The sequence below is a fragment of the Xyrauchen texanus genome, chromosome 33 (assembly GCF_025860055.1).
Source record: "Xyrauchen texanus isolate HMW12.3.18 chromosome 33, RBS_HiC_50CHRs, whole genome shotgun sequence".
Classification (NCBI taxonomy): Eukaryota; Metazoa; Chordata; class Actinopteri; order Cypriniformes; family Catostomidae; genus Xyrauchen; species Xyrauchen texanus.
Genome location: NC_068308.1, coordinates 37279989 through 37295536, shown reverse-complemented (window position 1 = coordinate 37295536; position 15548 = coordinate 37279989). Strand labels below are relative to the sequence as shown.

At 38.0% G+C, this 15548-nt stretch overlaps 1 protein-coding gene across 2 annotated transcripts in view; it reads left to right on the top strand.

Annotated features, from left to right (window-relative positions):
• Positions 1–15548, top strand: part of LOC127626751 (dedicator of cytokinesis protein 1-like) — a 329863-nt gene that overhangs the window by 310131 nt on the left and 4184 nt on the right. For both annotated transcript variants that reach the window (XM_052102764.1, XM_052102763.1), the window contains exons 47-49: positions 529–666; positions 5174–5319; positions 12304–12502. In XM_052102764.1, the coding sequence (XP_051958724.1) occupies positions 529–666; positions 5174–5319; positions 12304–12502 (483 nt within the window). The remainder of the gene's footprint in view (positions 1–528; positions 667–5173; positions 5320–12303; positions 12503–15548) is intronic.

Genomic DNA, 15548 nt, shown 5'->3' with positions numbered 1-15548 from the left:
CCGGGCTTCACTATGTCTTTCAAATAAACTCAATTGAAGTGTTTTAGGGACTTTGTTTCTGCAGTCCATGCTTTTTTTGTAGAAGAAAGGAAATTAAAACTCAGTGATGTTTCAGTCTGAGGTGAAACACTGCTGTTGGTCTCACAGCTCTGAGAGGGTGTCTGTAAATCAGACCACAAAAGCATCTCCGCTTACATCTCACTTTAAGAGCAGATAAGCATTGTGTGTCAGGCTTTGTTGTGTTCTTGGTGTGTAAATCTGATTCTTTGTGGCGTTGTTTAAAGTTTTATTTCACAATTGTCACGTTTACATGCACATCAATTGCAGATTAATGGGATAGTTCATCCAAAGGGAAAATGATGTCATCATTTGCTCACCCTCATGTTTTTCCTAACCTGTATGGCTTTCTTCTGTGGAAAGCAAAAGGAGACGTTAGGCAGAATGTTAGTCTCAGTCACCATTCGCTTTCATTGCATCTTTCCATTTTCTAATGTGGCTTAATGCTTTCTGCTTCTGTGTGTTGTTCAGATCCCATACCTGGCAGAAGGAGTTCGTATCCATGGCGAGAAGGTGACGGAGGCTCTTCGGCCGTTTCACGAGCGTTTGGAGGCGTGTTTCAAACAGCTCAAGGAGAAGGTGGAGAAACAATATGGCACCAAAACATTAGTGAGTCCTGACATCTTTCATTCCTCACCTACAACCATCATTCATTCAACTATGACGATCAAAACAAGCCATAACCAAAGTCTTTATCCTAACTTAATCCTCTGGAGTCGACGATTACGCACGCGGGCGTGATCTCATGGATTCATTTCAAATACTCTGTCATTCATGGTCACTCAGATAAGTGGAAGACAAAATGCAGCCATGCAAATTATAAAATGCTCAAGTAATGCTGAACAATAAATCTTAATAAAATGATAATCGCTATATGACTTAGTGATTCTAAAAGTGCAGTGATTTAAATAATTTGATGCGACGTGTATTTCATAGTGAAGAGTTCCAGAATTGTTCAGGCGCGTGTTCTGTGCTCACACACGCTGTGTTTTTCCATCTCAGAGCGGCTCATTTCACTGCTGCTCCACACAAACTCATTTGCTGTGCGTTTGTACCACTTATAACGTGCACTTAACCCTTAAATTCGCAAACATTCCCCCTGATTTGTAATGAGAATAGTTTATAAATCAGCGCTTATGAAAATTTACCACAGTTTTACCATGTACTGTACTGTAGTAAGTGTAGTCTAGTTTTGGTTAGATTATGACCAGTGTTTACTCTAAAATACTGCCTTATCAGGTGGAACAACCAAATTAAGCACTAACTTAGTTACAAACTAACTAGTAGTTACTAAGCCCTTAGTGTGAACTTTACATCCTAACTTGCATGAGAACTTACTGGTGCAACCCAACCCAGGCATTTAAGTTGACAAAGTAATGTAAAGTTATATGCTCAGTGACCATGCGTTGCAATTTGTTAAACATGAATTTATTTGCATTCATAATTATTATTAAAGCAGAATATGGCAGGATTGGAAAAAGTGAAAAAGCATGTGCAGCAGAAATAAAAAGTTATAAAGAAATAAAGTTACCGAGAGGTGTGTGTGTGTGCGTGCGTGCTTGCAGCAAAACAAAAAAAACATGACATCAGATGACGACACTGACAGGGAGAGAGAGAGAGACGTTTTTATGGACAAATCTGATGTACGTTTAGACACTTAATTGACAATGCAAAGCTGTCTCCTCAGTCCACCCACATCATTTATGGAAACTAGTGTAAGCTGCAAAAATGCGGGATTGGTATCACCGCATTGACATCACAACAATTTCACCAGTTTACATACACTCACCTAAAGGATTATTAGGAACACCTGTTCAATTTCTCATTAATCCAATTATCTAATCAACCAATCACATGGCAGTTGCTTCAATGCATTTAGGGGTGTGATCCTGGTCAAGACAATCTCCTGAACTCCAAACTGAATGTCAGAATGGGAAAGAAAGGTGATTTAAGCGATTTTTAGCGTGGCATGGTTGTTGGTGCCAGACGGGCCGGTCTGAGTATTTCACAATCTGCTCAGTTACTGGGATTTTCACGCACAACCATTTCTAGGGTTTACAAAGAATGGTGTGAAAAGGGAAAAACATCCAGTATCGCGGCAGTCCTGTGGGCTGAAAAGGCCTTGTTGATGCTAGAGGTCAGAGGAGAATGGGCCGACTGATTCAAGCTGATAGAAGAGCAACTTTGACTGAAATAACCACTCGTTACAACCGAGGTATGCAGCAAAGCATTTGTGAAGCCACAACACGCACAACCTTGAGGCGGATGGGCTACAACAGCAGAAGACCCCACCGGGTACCACTCATCTCCACTACAAATAGGAAAAAGAGGCTACAATTTGCAAGAGCTCACCAAAATTGGACAGTTGAAGACTGGAAAAATGTTGCCTGGTCTGATGAGTCTCGATTTCTGTTGAGACATTCAGATGGTAGAGTCAGAATTTGGCGTAAACAGAATGAGAACATGGATCCATCATGCCTTGTTACCACTGTGCAGGCTGGTGGTGGTGGTGTAATGGTGTGGGGGATGTTTTCTTGGCACACTTTAGGCCCCTTAGTGCCAATTGGGCATTGTTTAAATGCCACAGCCTACCTGAGCATTGTTTCTGACCTTGTCCATCCCTTTATGGCCACCATGTACCCATCCTCTGATGGCTACTTCCAGCAGGATAATGCACCATGTCACAAAGCTCGAATCATTTCAAATTGGTTTCTTGAACATGACAATGAGTTCACTGTACTAAAATGGCCCCCACAGTCACCAGATCTCAACCCAATAGAGCATCTTTGGGATGTGGTGGAACGGGAGCTTCGTGCCCTGGATGTGCATCCCACAAATCTCCATCAACTGCAAGATGCTATCCTATCAATATGGGCCAACATTTCTAAAGAATACTTTCAGCACCTTGTTGAATCAATGCCACGTAGAATTAAGGCAGTTCTGAAGGTGAAAGGGGGTCAAACACAGTATTAGTATGGTGTTCCTAATAATCCTTTAGGTGAGTGTATTGATGCCTAAGGAGTATTCAGCAACTTTGTGATGGGCACTATTACTCATTTCACATGCTAAGAGGATTGCCAGTCACAACAGAGTTCATTTGCATGTACAACTCTTAAAGGTACAGTAGCAAAACCTTTTTTATTTTATTTATTGTCATGATCAGTGAGAGCACAAAGGTTAAGTAAACCTAAATTGCATCTGTTTATTGTGCAACAAAACCTTAACTAGGAAATGTTAAATATGATCATTTAAAATTGTGATGCATCCTGTTAATTTACATGTTAAATTGTGCATTGATGGACTGAACATTGTTGAGCAAAGTTTCTACAACTGTGCAGTATTTTTAGACACACAGACTGAATGTCTCTGTAACCGTGAGAAAGACTCTCGACCCCTGACTCTCCTCCAGAACAGACCGGTGTGCTGAGCCGCATGACAAGAGAATGCTCTTAGTCCTTAGGAGGAAATGATAGAGAGGAACAAACAACTTGAAGAGAATTTGAAAAAAAGAGCTAAAGAGAGAGAGAGAGACAGTTACTATAGTTGGCGGTTATTGATCATCGCACTCGCTGGTGCTAGAATTAGCAACTGCTCTGGTTGCCGTAGCGATGGCACCTATAGAGCATGTGAGACCGTGATGTTTGCTAAATAACTGTTTCAAGGACAGCGCAGGGTGCACGTGACAGAGAGAGGAGGTGGCAGATAAGCGTGAGAATTTTGCTGTGGACTGTCTTGTGTGTCAGGAATGGACGTTTGGAAAGAGGTTATGTGGAAATAAAGACTGTTAAGGGCAAAGCAGTGGGGAATCAGCACTTGCACTATGAGATTGGCCTTTTAGCTACAGGAATCAACCTTCTGTTCTCCTTCTGGTGTTATCCTTGTATGTCATTTTGTTTTCTCCTAAAGTTTTATCTGTAGAATGTTCCAGGTTAGGCAGCATTCGTTGCACTTTGTTGGCATGATGAATTAATGCTGTAAACCCTCTAACCCTGGTAAATGACAATTGAAACAACTTTACAAATAAGTTTTAACAGAAGATTTAATGTAAGTGCTTTTTTTTTTAATTATACATTTCACATTTCTGCCTTCAAACCCCTCCAATAATTGGCCCCATTCACAAGTGACTCACTGTAAGCTGAATTTTTGCAGTGGGACGAGACCAGATAAAACATTTTGCGGTGATTTAACATTATGCCACAAATTCTGTCAATTAAGCTAAACTCTTTTTGAACCAGGAATATTCTGAAATGTTTGCAAGTACATGAACACAGATGCCTCTAGCAAGCTCAATTTCACAATAGTTGCATTCCAAAATGTGCCGGACCCCAATTCATAATACAATATAAGTACTTGGAGTGGTGGTGGTGTAGTGGTCTAAAGCACATAACTGTTAATCTGGTAATCAGAAGGTCGCTGGTTCAAGCCCCACAGCCACCACCATTGTGTCCTTGAGAAGGCACTTAACTCCAGGTTGCTCCGGGGGGATTGTCCCTGTAATAAGGGCTCTGTAAGTCACTTTGGATAAAAGCATCTGCCAAATGCATTTTAAATGTGTACTCAAAACTACTGTCATGGTGGAGCAACAGTTTCAAGAGAATACTGCTAAGCAAGTATGGTAAAGTAAATGTAATTATAGCATCTTAACTGAATTATAACTCACCCAGTTCAATGTCACACACTTTTAAAGTTAACTCTATCACCCCCTTCTGTACTGAGGTTTGTTCCCACCACGGTAACACAAGAACTCACATTATGGTCAACCTGACTGTGCATTGGCAATACATTGGCCAAGCGCTCTAATCCATGTATGCATACCCACATGAAGTATGTTTAGTGTCACCGATTGGAATTGTGAAAATAGTGATCACTAGTTACTTTAGTTACTTTAGTTAGCTATACCCATTAGGGCTAGGAGACCATAAAGTTGCACATGAAAAAAATGCACACTTTAGCTTGTGGGGCATTGGTATTTATTTCACAAAAAAGGAAGTTAGCCCATCATAACCAGTTGTTTACTTGAAGAAGCCAAAAATGTACAGTAGCAGAGAGGAGGAAAATGTTCTTGTAAAATTGTAATGTCCACACTCATGTTAAATATGAACTGTTTATGTTTCAGCCTCCCATGTCGGATGAACGCCGGGGCAGTCGACCACGTTCAATGGTTCGGTCGTTTACCATGCCATCATCTCAGAGGCCGCTGTCCATTGCGTCTGTGACGTCCATATCATCAGATAACTCTCCCTCCAGACCGGGATCAGATGGGTACACACACATACTATCCAGAATAGTGGTAGACTAATGTATTGTTGAGACTTATTCATCTACCGATATTGGGCTACTTTGAGATTATTGGAGTCGACCAATTATTGTGTGCACTTGAATTGTTCCCTCAACCTTCACTTCCAAAATAGGAAGACATCAGCCAACAGCCTTGCCAGCAATAAGTGTTTTACTTAACAACTCATTTGCCATCTTTAAATTGTATTATGTGTCAGTGGTCAGCTGTGCTTTTAATGACCAATGTTGATACAATATCTAGACAGCGGAGTATCTGTTATGAAGGCGATATAAAACAATAGATTTACAGCAACACCGATATAATCAAATTTGTTGGATTAATATGAATACTTATTTTACACAACATATACTAAACATTTACTTAATGTTCCAACGAAGTCTCAGGACAATGCGTAATTTGTACTCGATGGTGAAATCGTAAGATATCGTACGACTTTTGTCATAAAACAGGCATTAAGTTTAATCTAGCCTCCAGTCCAACACTTTATTTTAAGAAAGGAAATGTCTGCGAACAAATTTGGTTACTCATTCAATATTTATTTATGCAATACAAATGATAATGTAGGTCAATAACCTGTAATACACTTCCCTCGTCTCGATCCAAATGCCAATGTTTACTTTATTCCATGGTACACAAACGTTATTTTCCTATGATTAATTTATCAGCACTCTTGCAATTCCTCTTGTCCAAGCAGATTCGAGGACCAGAATTAACGTGTGTGTGTGTGTGTGTGTAGTCCATCAGCCACTCTGCTCTCTAGATTTCTTCATCCATTTAAAAACCGATGTTGGTTGACCACTAATCCAGATTTGTATTAAATATGCTGAATTCTTGAAAGTAATTTATTATGTTATTATTGCTGTTGGAGTAATAGCACAGAACATTTCCAAGAGGAAGTGATTTATTTTTTTTTTAATTCATAATGCTGCACTTTATCATTTCCATCTCGTCTCTCTGTGGGCGGTCAGTACTCATCCACACATTTACAGTCATAATGCACCTGAATGTTTTAAAGTACACTTCACATTCCAACATCTGCTGTGTGTCTCTAAGAGCATCATGCCATCGCACTTAAAGTGAAAAAATAATAGTGAAGCCTTTAAAAAGTTCACAGAGAATCAGTTGTTGTAAAATGGCAGTAAGACCACATCAACACCAATCTGTTTTCAATTTCCTAGCGTCTTGTTTTTCTAAGGTATGGTGTCATGGGGTGGGATTTCAAAATTCTCAGGCTCAAAAGTTTTGGTGGAGGAAAACACTAATTATCCACTAGTGTGGATAAGAGGCATAAACGTAGTGGAATCAATGCATTTTCAAATTAAAACCTATTAGTTTGGCCGTAGCCTAAATGCACCTGTGACTGCATGTTCTATATTATATGCCATGCATGCACCAAGTTACAACGATGCTTGGCAACTGCGAAACCTGAAAATGTTTTTCCAGGCCTGGAAAAGTCATGGAAATTACAGCCTGATCTCATGACAATTACGTGACTTATGCAACATTTTAGAAACATATTACGTTGTTACTTGCACATATCTCAGCAGTTCTGAGGTGAAATGTCCACTGTGTGGTGCTAAAAGCGAGTACGATTTTCTCCAAAACAACAAAACCTGCCTTCCTACCCTAAACCTAACCGATAGTGTCATAAAAAGCACATGTGAGATGTAAAACGCAATAGCTGAAGCGATCATATCAACATGTGGTGCTTCTATGGCACTTTTGCCTCATGTGTTGACTCGCGTGCTCTTTAGGACTTGTTCCCCGGTCGTATGCTCTATTAGTTCTAGTTAACCGTGCTCAAGCTGTTAAATGTAAATGCAAACGTTAAAATCGCCTACCAAGTCTTACACTATAGTAAAAGTATTTGGATGTAATAAGGATTGTTGTAGGTCCTCCTAGTGTTCATTTCATCAGGAAACTGCCATGATATGTACAACAGGCCACAGTTAAATCACTTAGCAAAAATGTAATTTGTGCAAACTAACACTGTCATGAGACATGTTAATTTGATAACTATTGAAACATTTATCTCTTTTATCATATTGCTGTTGCCTTCAATTTAAATGAGCAAAAAGCCAATCCAGGCTGTGCATTACAGTGGCTATAACTGTAATCAAATTATATGTATGCAGTCTTGGTTCCGTTCTTCTATCGGTCTTAACCCTGAAACAGTGAGTGGTTCGTTGTAGCCCAGCGTGACGAGCACACATATGCCAGCCTTAAGGATTAATTAGCGTATGTTTAAAGGGAGCGATGCTATCAGTGATGCTCTCCTCCAGTATTAATTGTGAAGGGCAGAACTTCACAAGTGTTCTCATTTGATTAGCTAATCCATCTCATTAAAGCGCTTTGATTCGCTCGAGCCACCGCTGGGCCGCAGAAATTCTGATCACAAGAGCCAGAGATCCTTGCCTGCTTTTTGTTGCATCCCTCTTTACAAAATTGCCCATGAGTCTTTTTATTGGGCAGGTCAGCAGTTTTGGTACACTTTAATGTGGATTTTCACTCTTAAAGGACTGTGTTTACGTGGATGATGTACGATTTTTAGCAAGTGTCACTGCATTTTAAAGAAATTGGTGGTTTCAGTGTAATCCAATAGTGATGATACAGTCATTTTTTGTTTTGTTTAACGAGTTCAGCCATCTCAGAAAATGCATATAGCAAAACAAAAAGTATTTGGCCATGTAATACGCACTTAATGTGAATGTATGAATGTTAAGGCAATTGATGTCAAAATATCACACCAAGTTTTATTTATATTAAAATACGTATATATAGTACAAACACATTTTTCATGTTTAAAATGATAAAGCAACCAACATCTGACTTCATGCATCAAAAAGTAATTGCAAAAATGACTCCGAAAAGTGAAGTTAGTCCTGAGAATTTGGTTTGATATATTGATGTACAGTGCTGTGAAAAAGTATTTGCCCCAATTCAGATTTCTGTCTTATACTAAATTTGTTTCAAAATCTAACATAAACAAAGGCAGTCTGAGTAAACACAAAATAGAGTTTTTAAATAATATTGTTATTAATTGAAGCAAAAAAGTTACCCAATACCAACTGGGCATGTGTTAAAAAGTATTTGCCCCCTTAGTTACTAAATCAATGAAGCTGCAGTCATAATGGGGTTCAGCTGGACTAGACACACCCAGACCTGATTACTGACAGCCCTGTTCAATCAAATCAACACCTAAATATAACTTTTTCCAGCAGCATGAAGGTCTCACCCTGTAGCTCACTAAGCCAAGATCGAAAGAAATTCCAGAAATGATCAGGAAAAAGGTGATTGAAATACATCAGTCTGGAAAGGGCTACAAAGCTGTTTCAAAGGCTCTGGGACTCCAAAGAACCACAGGGAGGGCCATTATCTCCAAATGGAGAACAGTTGGCACTAGGGATGTGCCCGAAGCCGAATACCTTATTCGGAAAGGAACGGATAATGACTTCAAAATGAATAACGGATTAATTCGGATAATATAAAAAAATATTAGTTTGACTGATTATCCAAAAAGCACAAGGCTAAAACACCATTTTTAATAAACATATCCAATATTTCAACTAATTTATGAATCTGTGCAGCCAATATTTCTAAAGTGTAAACCTTATGAATGAAAATGCGCACATTGTGATTTCAGATGGGATAGGCGCTGTCTCGACTCCATTTGCTGTCTCCGTTCATTTTTTGCGTCTGGAGCTTATCAAGTGTAACTTTAACTAAGATACGACATCATATATACTTTCCACTTCTTGAAATGTCTATGTTAAGGTATCACACGATTCACACGTGATTCTCATGTATTGATTTATAGCCTAAACCTGAGCGCAAAGTTAAATTCCTGACCTGAAGTGATGATTTCACGTCAGAGCTCATCTATCCGTCTTTTAAAGTTGACCACATTTATATTCATATCAGCGATTAAGGGTATTAAAATGTTAAGACTTTATTCTGAAAAAAAGTTAAAATGGTCCATATATTATTCATCTAACGAAGAAACTGAAACATCCTTTTCTTTTTTAAACTGTCCTAAATGTGAACATTTTAAGTGTTCTTGAACTCTGATAAGGCGCTATATAAATGTAACATTATTATTAATATTATTTGACTAAATAATGGTGTCCTATCATAAACATTCCTGATAGACTTATGGGATTACCTGTTTGTAGGCTGTATTGATTTTATTTGAATGTTTGAATTTGTATTTATTATTCATGTGTGCTTGACATTTCACATTTTGCTTGACACCTCTTGCCTCCAGAATAATGTTGTTATACATGCAGATATTAATATCTGAAATACCAGGAAAAAACACAAAATATTCCACAGTTAATGTAGCCTACAAATTCAGCTTCATCTGGTAAGAAAATAATAATAAAATAATGTTTTTTTTAAATAAGTGTATAATATTATTACTGTTATTAATAGGCTATTCTTATGAAAAGGCGTATACAAGGCATATTTTATTAATAGAAACTATAAAGGTAAGAGTAATACTTAAAATTGGGCATTTCATTTAGTTTTGACCTCCAGTTTAAGCCACACCCACACCCGGTTCTATCCGAATACAGAGAAAGATACACATCATTTTGTCATATGAACAAACTGTGCCTACTTGGCACAGTAGTGAACCTTTCCAGAAGTGGCCGAACTTCCAAAAGTCCTCCCAAGATCACAGCGATGACTTGTCCAGGAAGTCACAAAAAAGCCAAGGACAGCATCTGAGGAACTGTAGGACCTCTCTCGCGTCATTAAGGTCACTGTTCATGACTCCACTATCAGAAACACTCTGGCCAAAAATGCCATCCGTGGAAAAGTGGCGAGGCGAAAACCACCTTTAACCCAGAAGAACATTAATGCTCGTCTGAATTTTGCCAAAACACCTTGATGATCCTCAAGACTTTTGTGAGAATGTTCTGTGGACTGATGAGTCGAAAGAGGAACTGTTTGGAAGACGGGTCCCGTTACATCTGGCATAAATCAAAAACAGATTTCCACATAAAGAGCATCATACCTACGGTCAGGCATGGTGGTGGTAGTGTGATGGTGTGGGGATGCTTTGCTGCTTCAGGGTGACTTGCAGTAATTGAGGGACACATGAATTCTGCTCTCTACCAGAAAATCCTAAAGGAGAACTTCCAGGCATCAGTCCGTGAGTTGAAGCTCAAGCGCAACTGGATTATGCAGCAAGACAATGATCCAAAGCAAAGGAGTAAGTCCACCTCTGAATGGCTCAGAAGAAGTCAAATGTAAGTTTTGGAGTGACCCAGTCAAAGTCCTGACTTGAACCCTATTGAGATGCTGTGGCAGGACCATAAATGGCCATTTCAATCTCGAAAACCCTCCAATGTGGCTGAAATAAAGAACAGTGGATCAAAACTCAACCATAGCAGACTGATCTCCAGTTATCACACTTTCATACCTGTTAAGTGTGATTTAAGTGTTCAAATCATTTATACAAAGCTTCTGTAGTTCTCAGTTTCTAAAGTTGATCTCAGAAGTATCATAAAAATGTGATGTAGCATTGAACTTATTAATATTTAGTACAAGCTAAAATTTCAGATTAAATGTGAACTGTAGTTTTAGTTCGCTAATACAACGGGTTGCCATGACAGCTGTTTAGTTTAAAGTTGGAGTTAAATGTCAACTCATTGTGAATATTTGCTCAAGACTTCATAAGAAGTCTCCGATATTAAACAGGACAGTCCTCTTATCCAATTAAAGCTGCATTACGTAACTTTGTGCTCTCTGACATCTGTGGTTGAAACTTAAATTTGCGGAAGGATACATTACGTCAGTCGTGTTTTGGCACTACTCTTCTGATGGATGAATCTCCCAATTTGAGCTTACCTGGACACCGCCTGTGTGTGATCATGACCGGAGCCAGAGTGATAACGTGCTATTTTCATGTTGATATTATGTTATACAATTAAACATTTGAAACAGAAATATGACTTGCTTTAATGAAGATAAACACTCTAATTTACATATTTGAATGAATTTTACACTTAAATCTCTTTTCTGACACTACATGCGAAGCACTTTTAAATGGAGAACAGGACTCTCAGCCACCACCAGTAGATCTTAATATGATTATTCAAGTGTTTCATCTACTATTAATGTTTGAATTGTACTACAATTTTCAATTTAAGAGGTTAACCTCGTGATATGGCTGATGCGATTTCAATAGAAGACTTTATTATTGTTATACTCTATTGTCCAGCCTCAGTTACGACAATAGCATGTCTATGCAATGCACACAATAACACCATCAATTAAAAACATACAATTAGGATTCAATAATGATGGGGATAAAATATACTTTATTAAACGTAAAAATAATATGCTTAAATATGCAATATAACAACAGGAAGAAGTCAATTTCAGAAGTCAGAAATACTAGTAAACATGTCACAGTAAATTCCCCCGACAACGTAGATACATCGTGATCGGTTAACACACGAGTTATGTTTGATTCATAAAAGCATGACAAGCAATATAAGCTTCAACAACCCAAACAGAAAACATATAAAAGCAACTTCACCAAGCAGATAACAGATAAACATCCATCCAGACTGCAACGATGCTGTCCTGAACTGTGTGAGTGTGACTGAACTGAGTTCGTTTCTCCAGCCGGAACATGAGACAGACGGCACTTCTTTCCTTAGTGTGCGGACATGACGTAATAACGCAAGGATGATCAATATAAGGCAGCGATTTTGTGCCAAATTGAACCAACAGCTCAAAATATAATTCATTTTTATAGGCTTAATATAGTGAATTATGGTTTGAACACTGATTGTTTATGTACTCAATCAATAATGTCAATTTGTTCATTTTTAACCAAAAAAATGAACCCATTATTCAATAATATCAACCTTTTTTCTCATGGATTCTCTTTCCCTCTCATTTAATTCCCCTTTCATTTCTCTTTCATCTCATAGATTTGCCTTAGAGCCTCTCTTACCAAAAAAGCTTCACTGCAAGTCTCAGGACAAGCTGGACCGGGACGAACCTGAGAAAGAGAAGAAGGAGAAAAAGAAAGAGAAACGGAACAGTAAACATCAGGAGATCTTTGATAAAGAGCTGAAGGCTGCAGATTTTCCCCTACAGTCAAACGAGGCCGTTATACTGTCAGAGACTGTGAGTGCCCTTGTAAAGACAGACATTTCCAAATCCGTACACACCCACTGATTCACACTAATTAACCTGTTGATACACGCCCCCTTTTTGAGCACAAACCATGAAAATAACATACCTGAACATAAATGGTTGTATTTAAGGGACCCTTTGGAGTATGGACACAGTTGTAGTATCTTTTGAAAGAAGACACTTTGGGCTTTATTCCCCAATTATTTATTATCCCAGAATTAATATATGTTGTTATTATTTAAAGTTAGAGAAGCTGAAGTTTATAGTAATGGAAATATTTTGTGCTGAACATGTTTTTATAATCTAAAAAACCAATAATAAAAGCACCAAGACAACCCAGAAATACAATGTTCTCAAAGTCACGAGTCTAAAGAAGTTAAGTTTCAAATCTGAAGATGATCTGAATAATAAATGAGGTTCCTGCAGCTTTAATCTCTGTAAAATCGCTGGAAGCGTTCAGAGTAAAATTAAGGCTCCGCCTCTCAAGATGACACTAAATCTGACGGCACTGTTCGACTATTATGAATAAAACTGCGCTGCATTTTTAAAAATAGACTTTGGAGACGGCTGGTTTTGTTTATGAGACTCTAATATTTAAGATCATATACAGTTTTACAACATGAATGCTGCTCAGATTGCAGTTTGTTGAAGAACGATGACGAAGGTTAACACTTTCAGGCGAGATCTCATGTAAACAACGGAGAATATATATCAATATTTCTCAGATTTATCACTTTTAAGGACAAAAAGAGCTATTGGATGACGATTGACCCAAGTGTGTTGAACTGGATTCATCTGGCGATCGTGTTTTCATAATAAAGGTATGACGTCCCGTTTTGATATTGCATGTTTTCATTTGTACTCCTGCACAAATAACTAAATCACTGTTTCTGGAGCATTGCTATCGTGAATCAGAGATCGGATATCAATGTTGAACCCTTAAACCTTTGACAATATGTGTAATTTGTTAACATTAATTACATTTATAGACGGTAAATGTAAAGAGAGTTACGTCACCACCGAGTGCGAACAAATCAACGTATCAACAGGTGAATGTTCTAACTAGGGATGAGGATTGTCAAGTGATTTTGTAGTCGAGTGCTCTAACCCACAAAACATTATGAATCAGTTACTCGTAAATTAAAATAACAAGTATGACACGTACATGTCATTTATATTTCAACAATTTAAAAATAGGCTGACTACTACAACACACTTTGCTTTTCTCTTGGGGAAAAAATGTAATCACTACTGTATGTATTAATAAAAATGAAAAAAAAAACAAGTTCAAAACATTTGCACCCACCTGGAGCTTAGATTTATAGAAACCAATTCTGATGCCATTTGAGTAATGCACATACTGTGTATAAAAAAACTTTTATACATTTTTTGCATTTCACATGTTTTTATTCAGAAAAATAAGTGGTTAAAGTTGGCTTTTCATCAAATGTGCTCTACCCGTGTTAAGAGATTTAATGCACATACGCTTAAGGATAAATATTTGCCCCCTAGAATTGATTTCTAAGGGTATTTTTTAACCATATATAAAAATAAACCTCAATTAAATCTTTTATGTCAAATACTTTAATTCATCCGCATAAATTCTCAATATGAATAAATACATTGGGAATTTATTACCTCTTAGCCATAAAACTACGGCAAAATCAGCTCATATTGTTTGTGACAATATATAGAATTAGGCATAGAATAGAGCAGAACTACTGTATACATAGTGAACACAACAGTCAAGCTAAAAAAAAAAACACTATAAAACTAGTCTGTACATCTGGTCCACTATATTCCAAGTCTTCTGAAGATAAAATATATATATATTTGTGTGAGAAACAGAACAAAATGTATGCTATTATTGACTGAAATCCTTGAAATGATGCTCTCAAATGTCATCTAAATGATTTTTCGCATTTGTATTCACAATCACAATAGCATGACAAAATGGTGTATGATTTTAAACCAATAATAAATCACTGTGAGCGGAGCTTTCCAGCACACCATGACCAAAATAGAAGCCTAGTGACAGGCCAAATATTTTGTCTCAATCCCAACTAGTTAGACGAAAAAACCTGTGCATAAATGAATGTTTGCTTTCCATCTCAGTCAGTCGATCCTAATGCAACTTTCTTTATCTCTGTGTGTGTGTGTGTGTGTGTGTGTGTGTGTGTGTGTGTGTGTGTGTGTGTGTGTGTGGGGTACTCTTTGAGCCCTTTTTAAGCTCTTTAAATAGAGCGGTAGTGTAGCGGTTAGCGCACTGCGCTACGAACCTGGCGACCTGAGTTCAATTCCTGCTCATGGCCAACACCAGTGACGATTATCTGAACTGGTCCTGGGCCTCCCCTAAGTTGACTCAGCCTAAAATGAGTACCTGGTGTGGTGATGTAAAACATCGCCACTGGGGAGACAAAGGCGGTCGGGCGTGGTGCTGGCCACCCACCCCCTCGTGTACCGTTCCAGCCTTCATTGGTGCTCGCTAACAGCACTTGCCCCTACAGTCTGTTAAGGCTAAATGGGGGATCTTTGTTTGTCTTTGTGGTACTCTTTGAGCCCTTTTTAAGCTCTTTAAATATGAAAACCAAATATAATGGTGCTGTTTTAGAAGAAAATAATACAATGACCTATAAAGAGGACCGTATTATGAATAAATTGACCCATTCGTGGTCATTGACCCAGTTATTGACCTCACAGTCTAATGTAGCAATGTGAACGCACATACAATAACCTCACTGATCTGAATAAAAGGACACTGAAGTACATAATGACTCTGCCCTGGACCTTTGAGAGAACAGTTTGTGTTTTATAATTAATCATAATGACCTTCACCTTTTTTGCAAGGCTCTGGCCTCTACAATTCACATTGAAATGACAAAAGAGACCTGAAAAATGTCTGATTTGCCACTCAATTAATCTGTCACATTGAAAGCAAATAAGTTTAGTTCATCTTTCATTACGAAAATCCTTTTCCATTGTTATTGTCTCATTCAAAACAATATTTGTATGTGTCAAAGTCATACGCTATATGTCA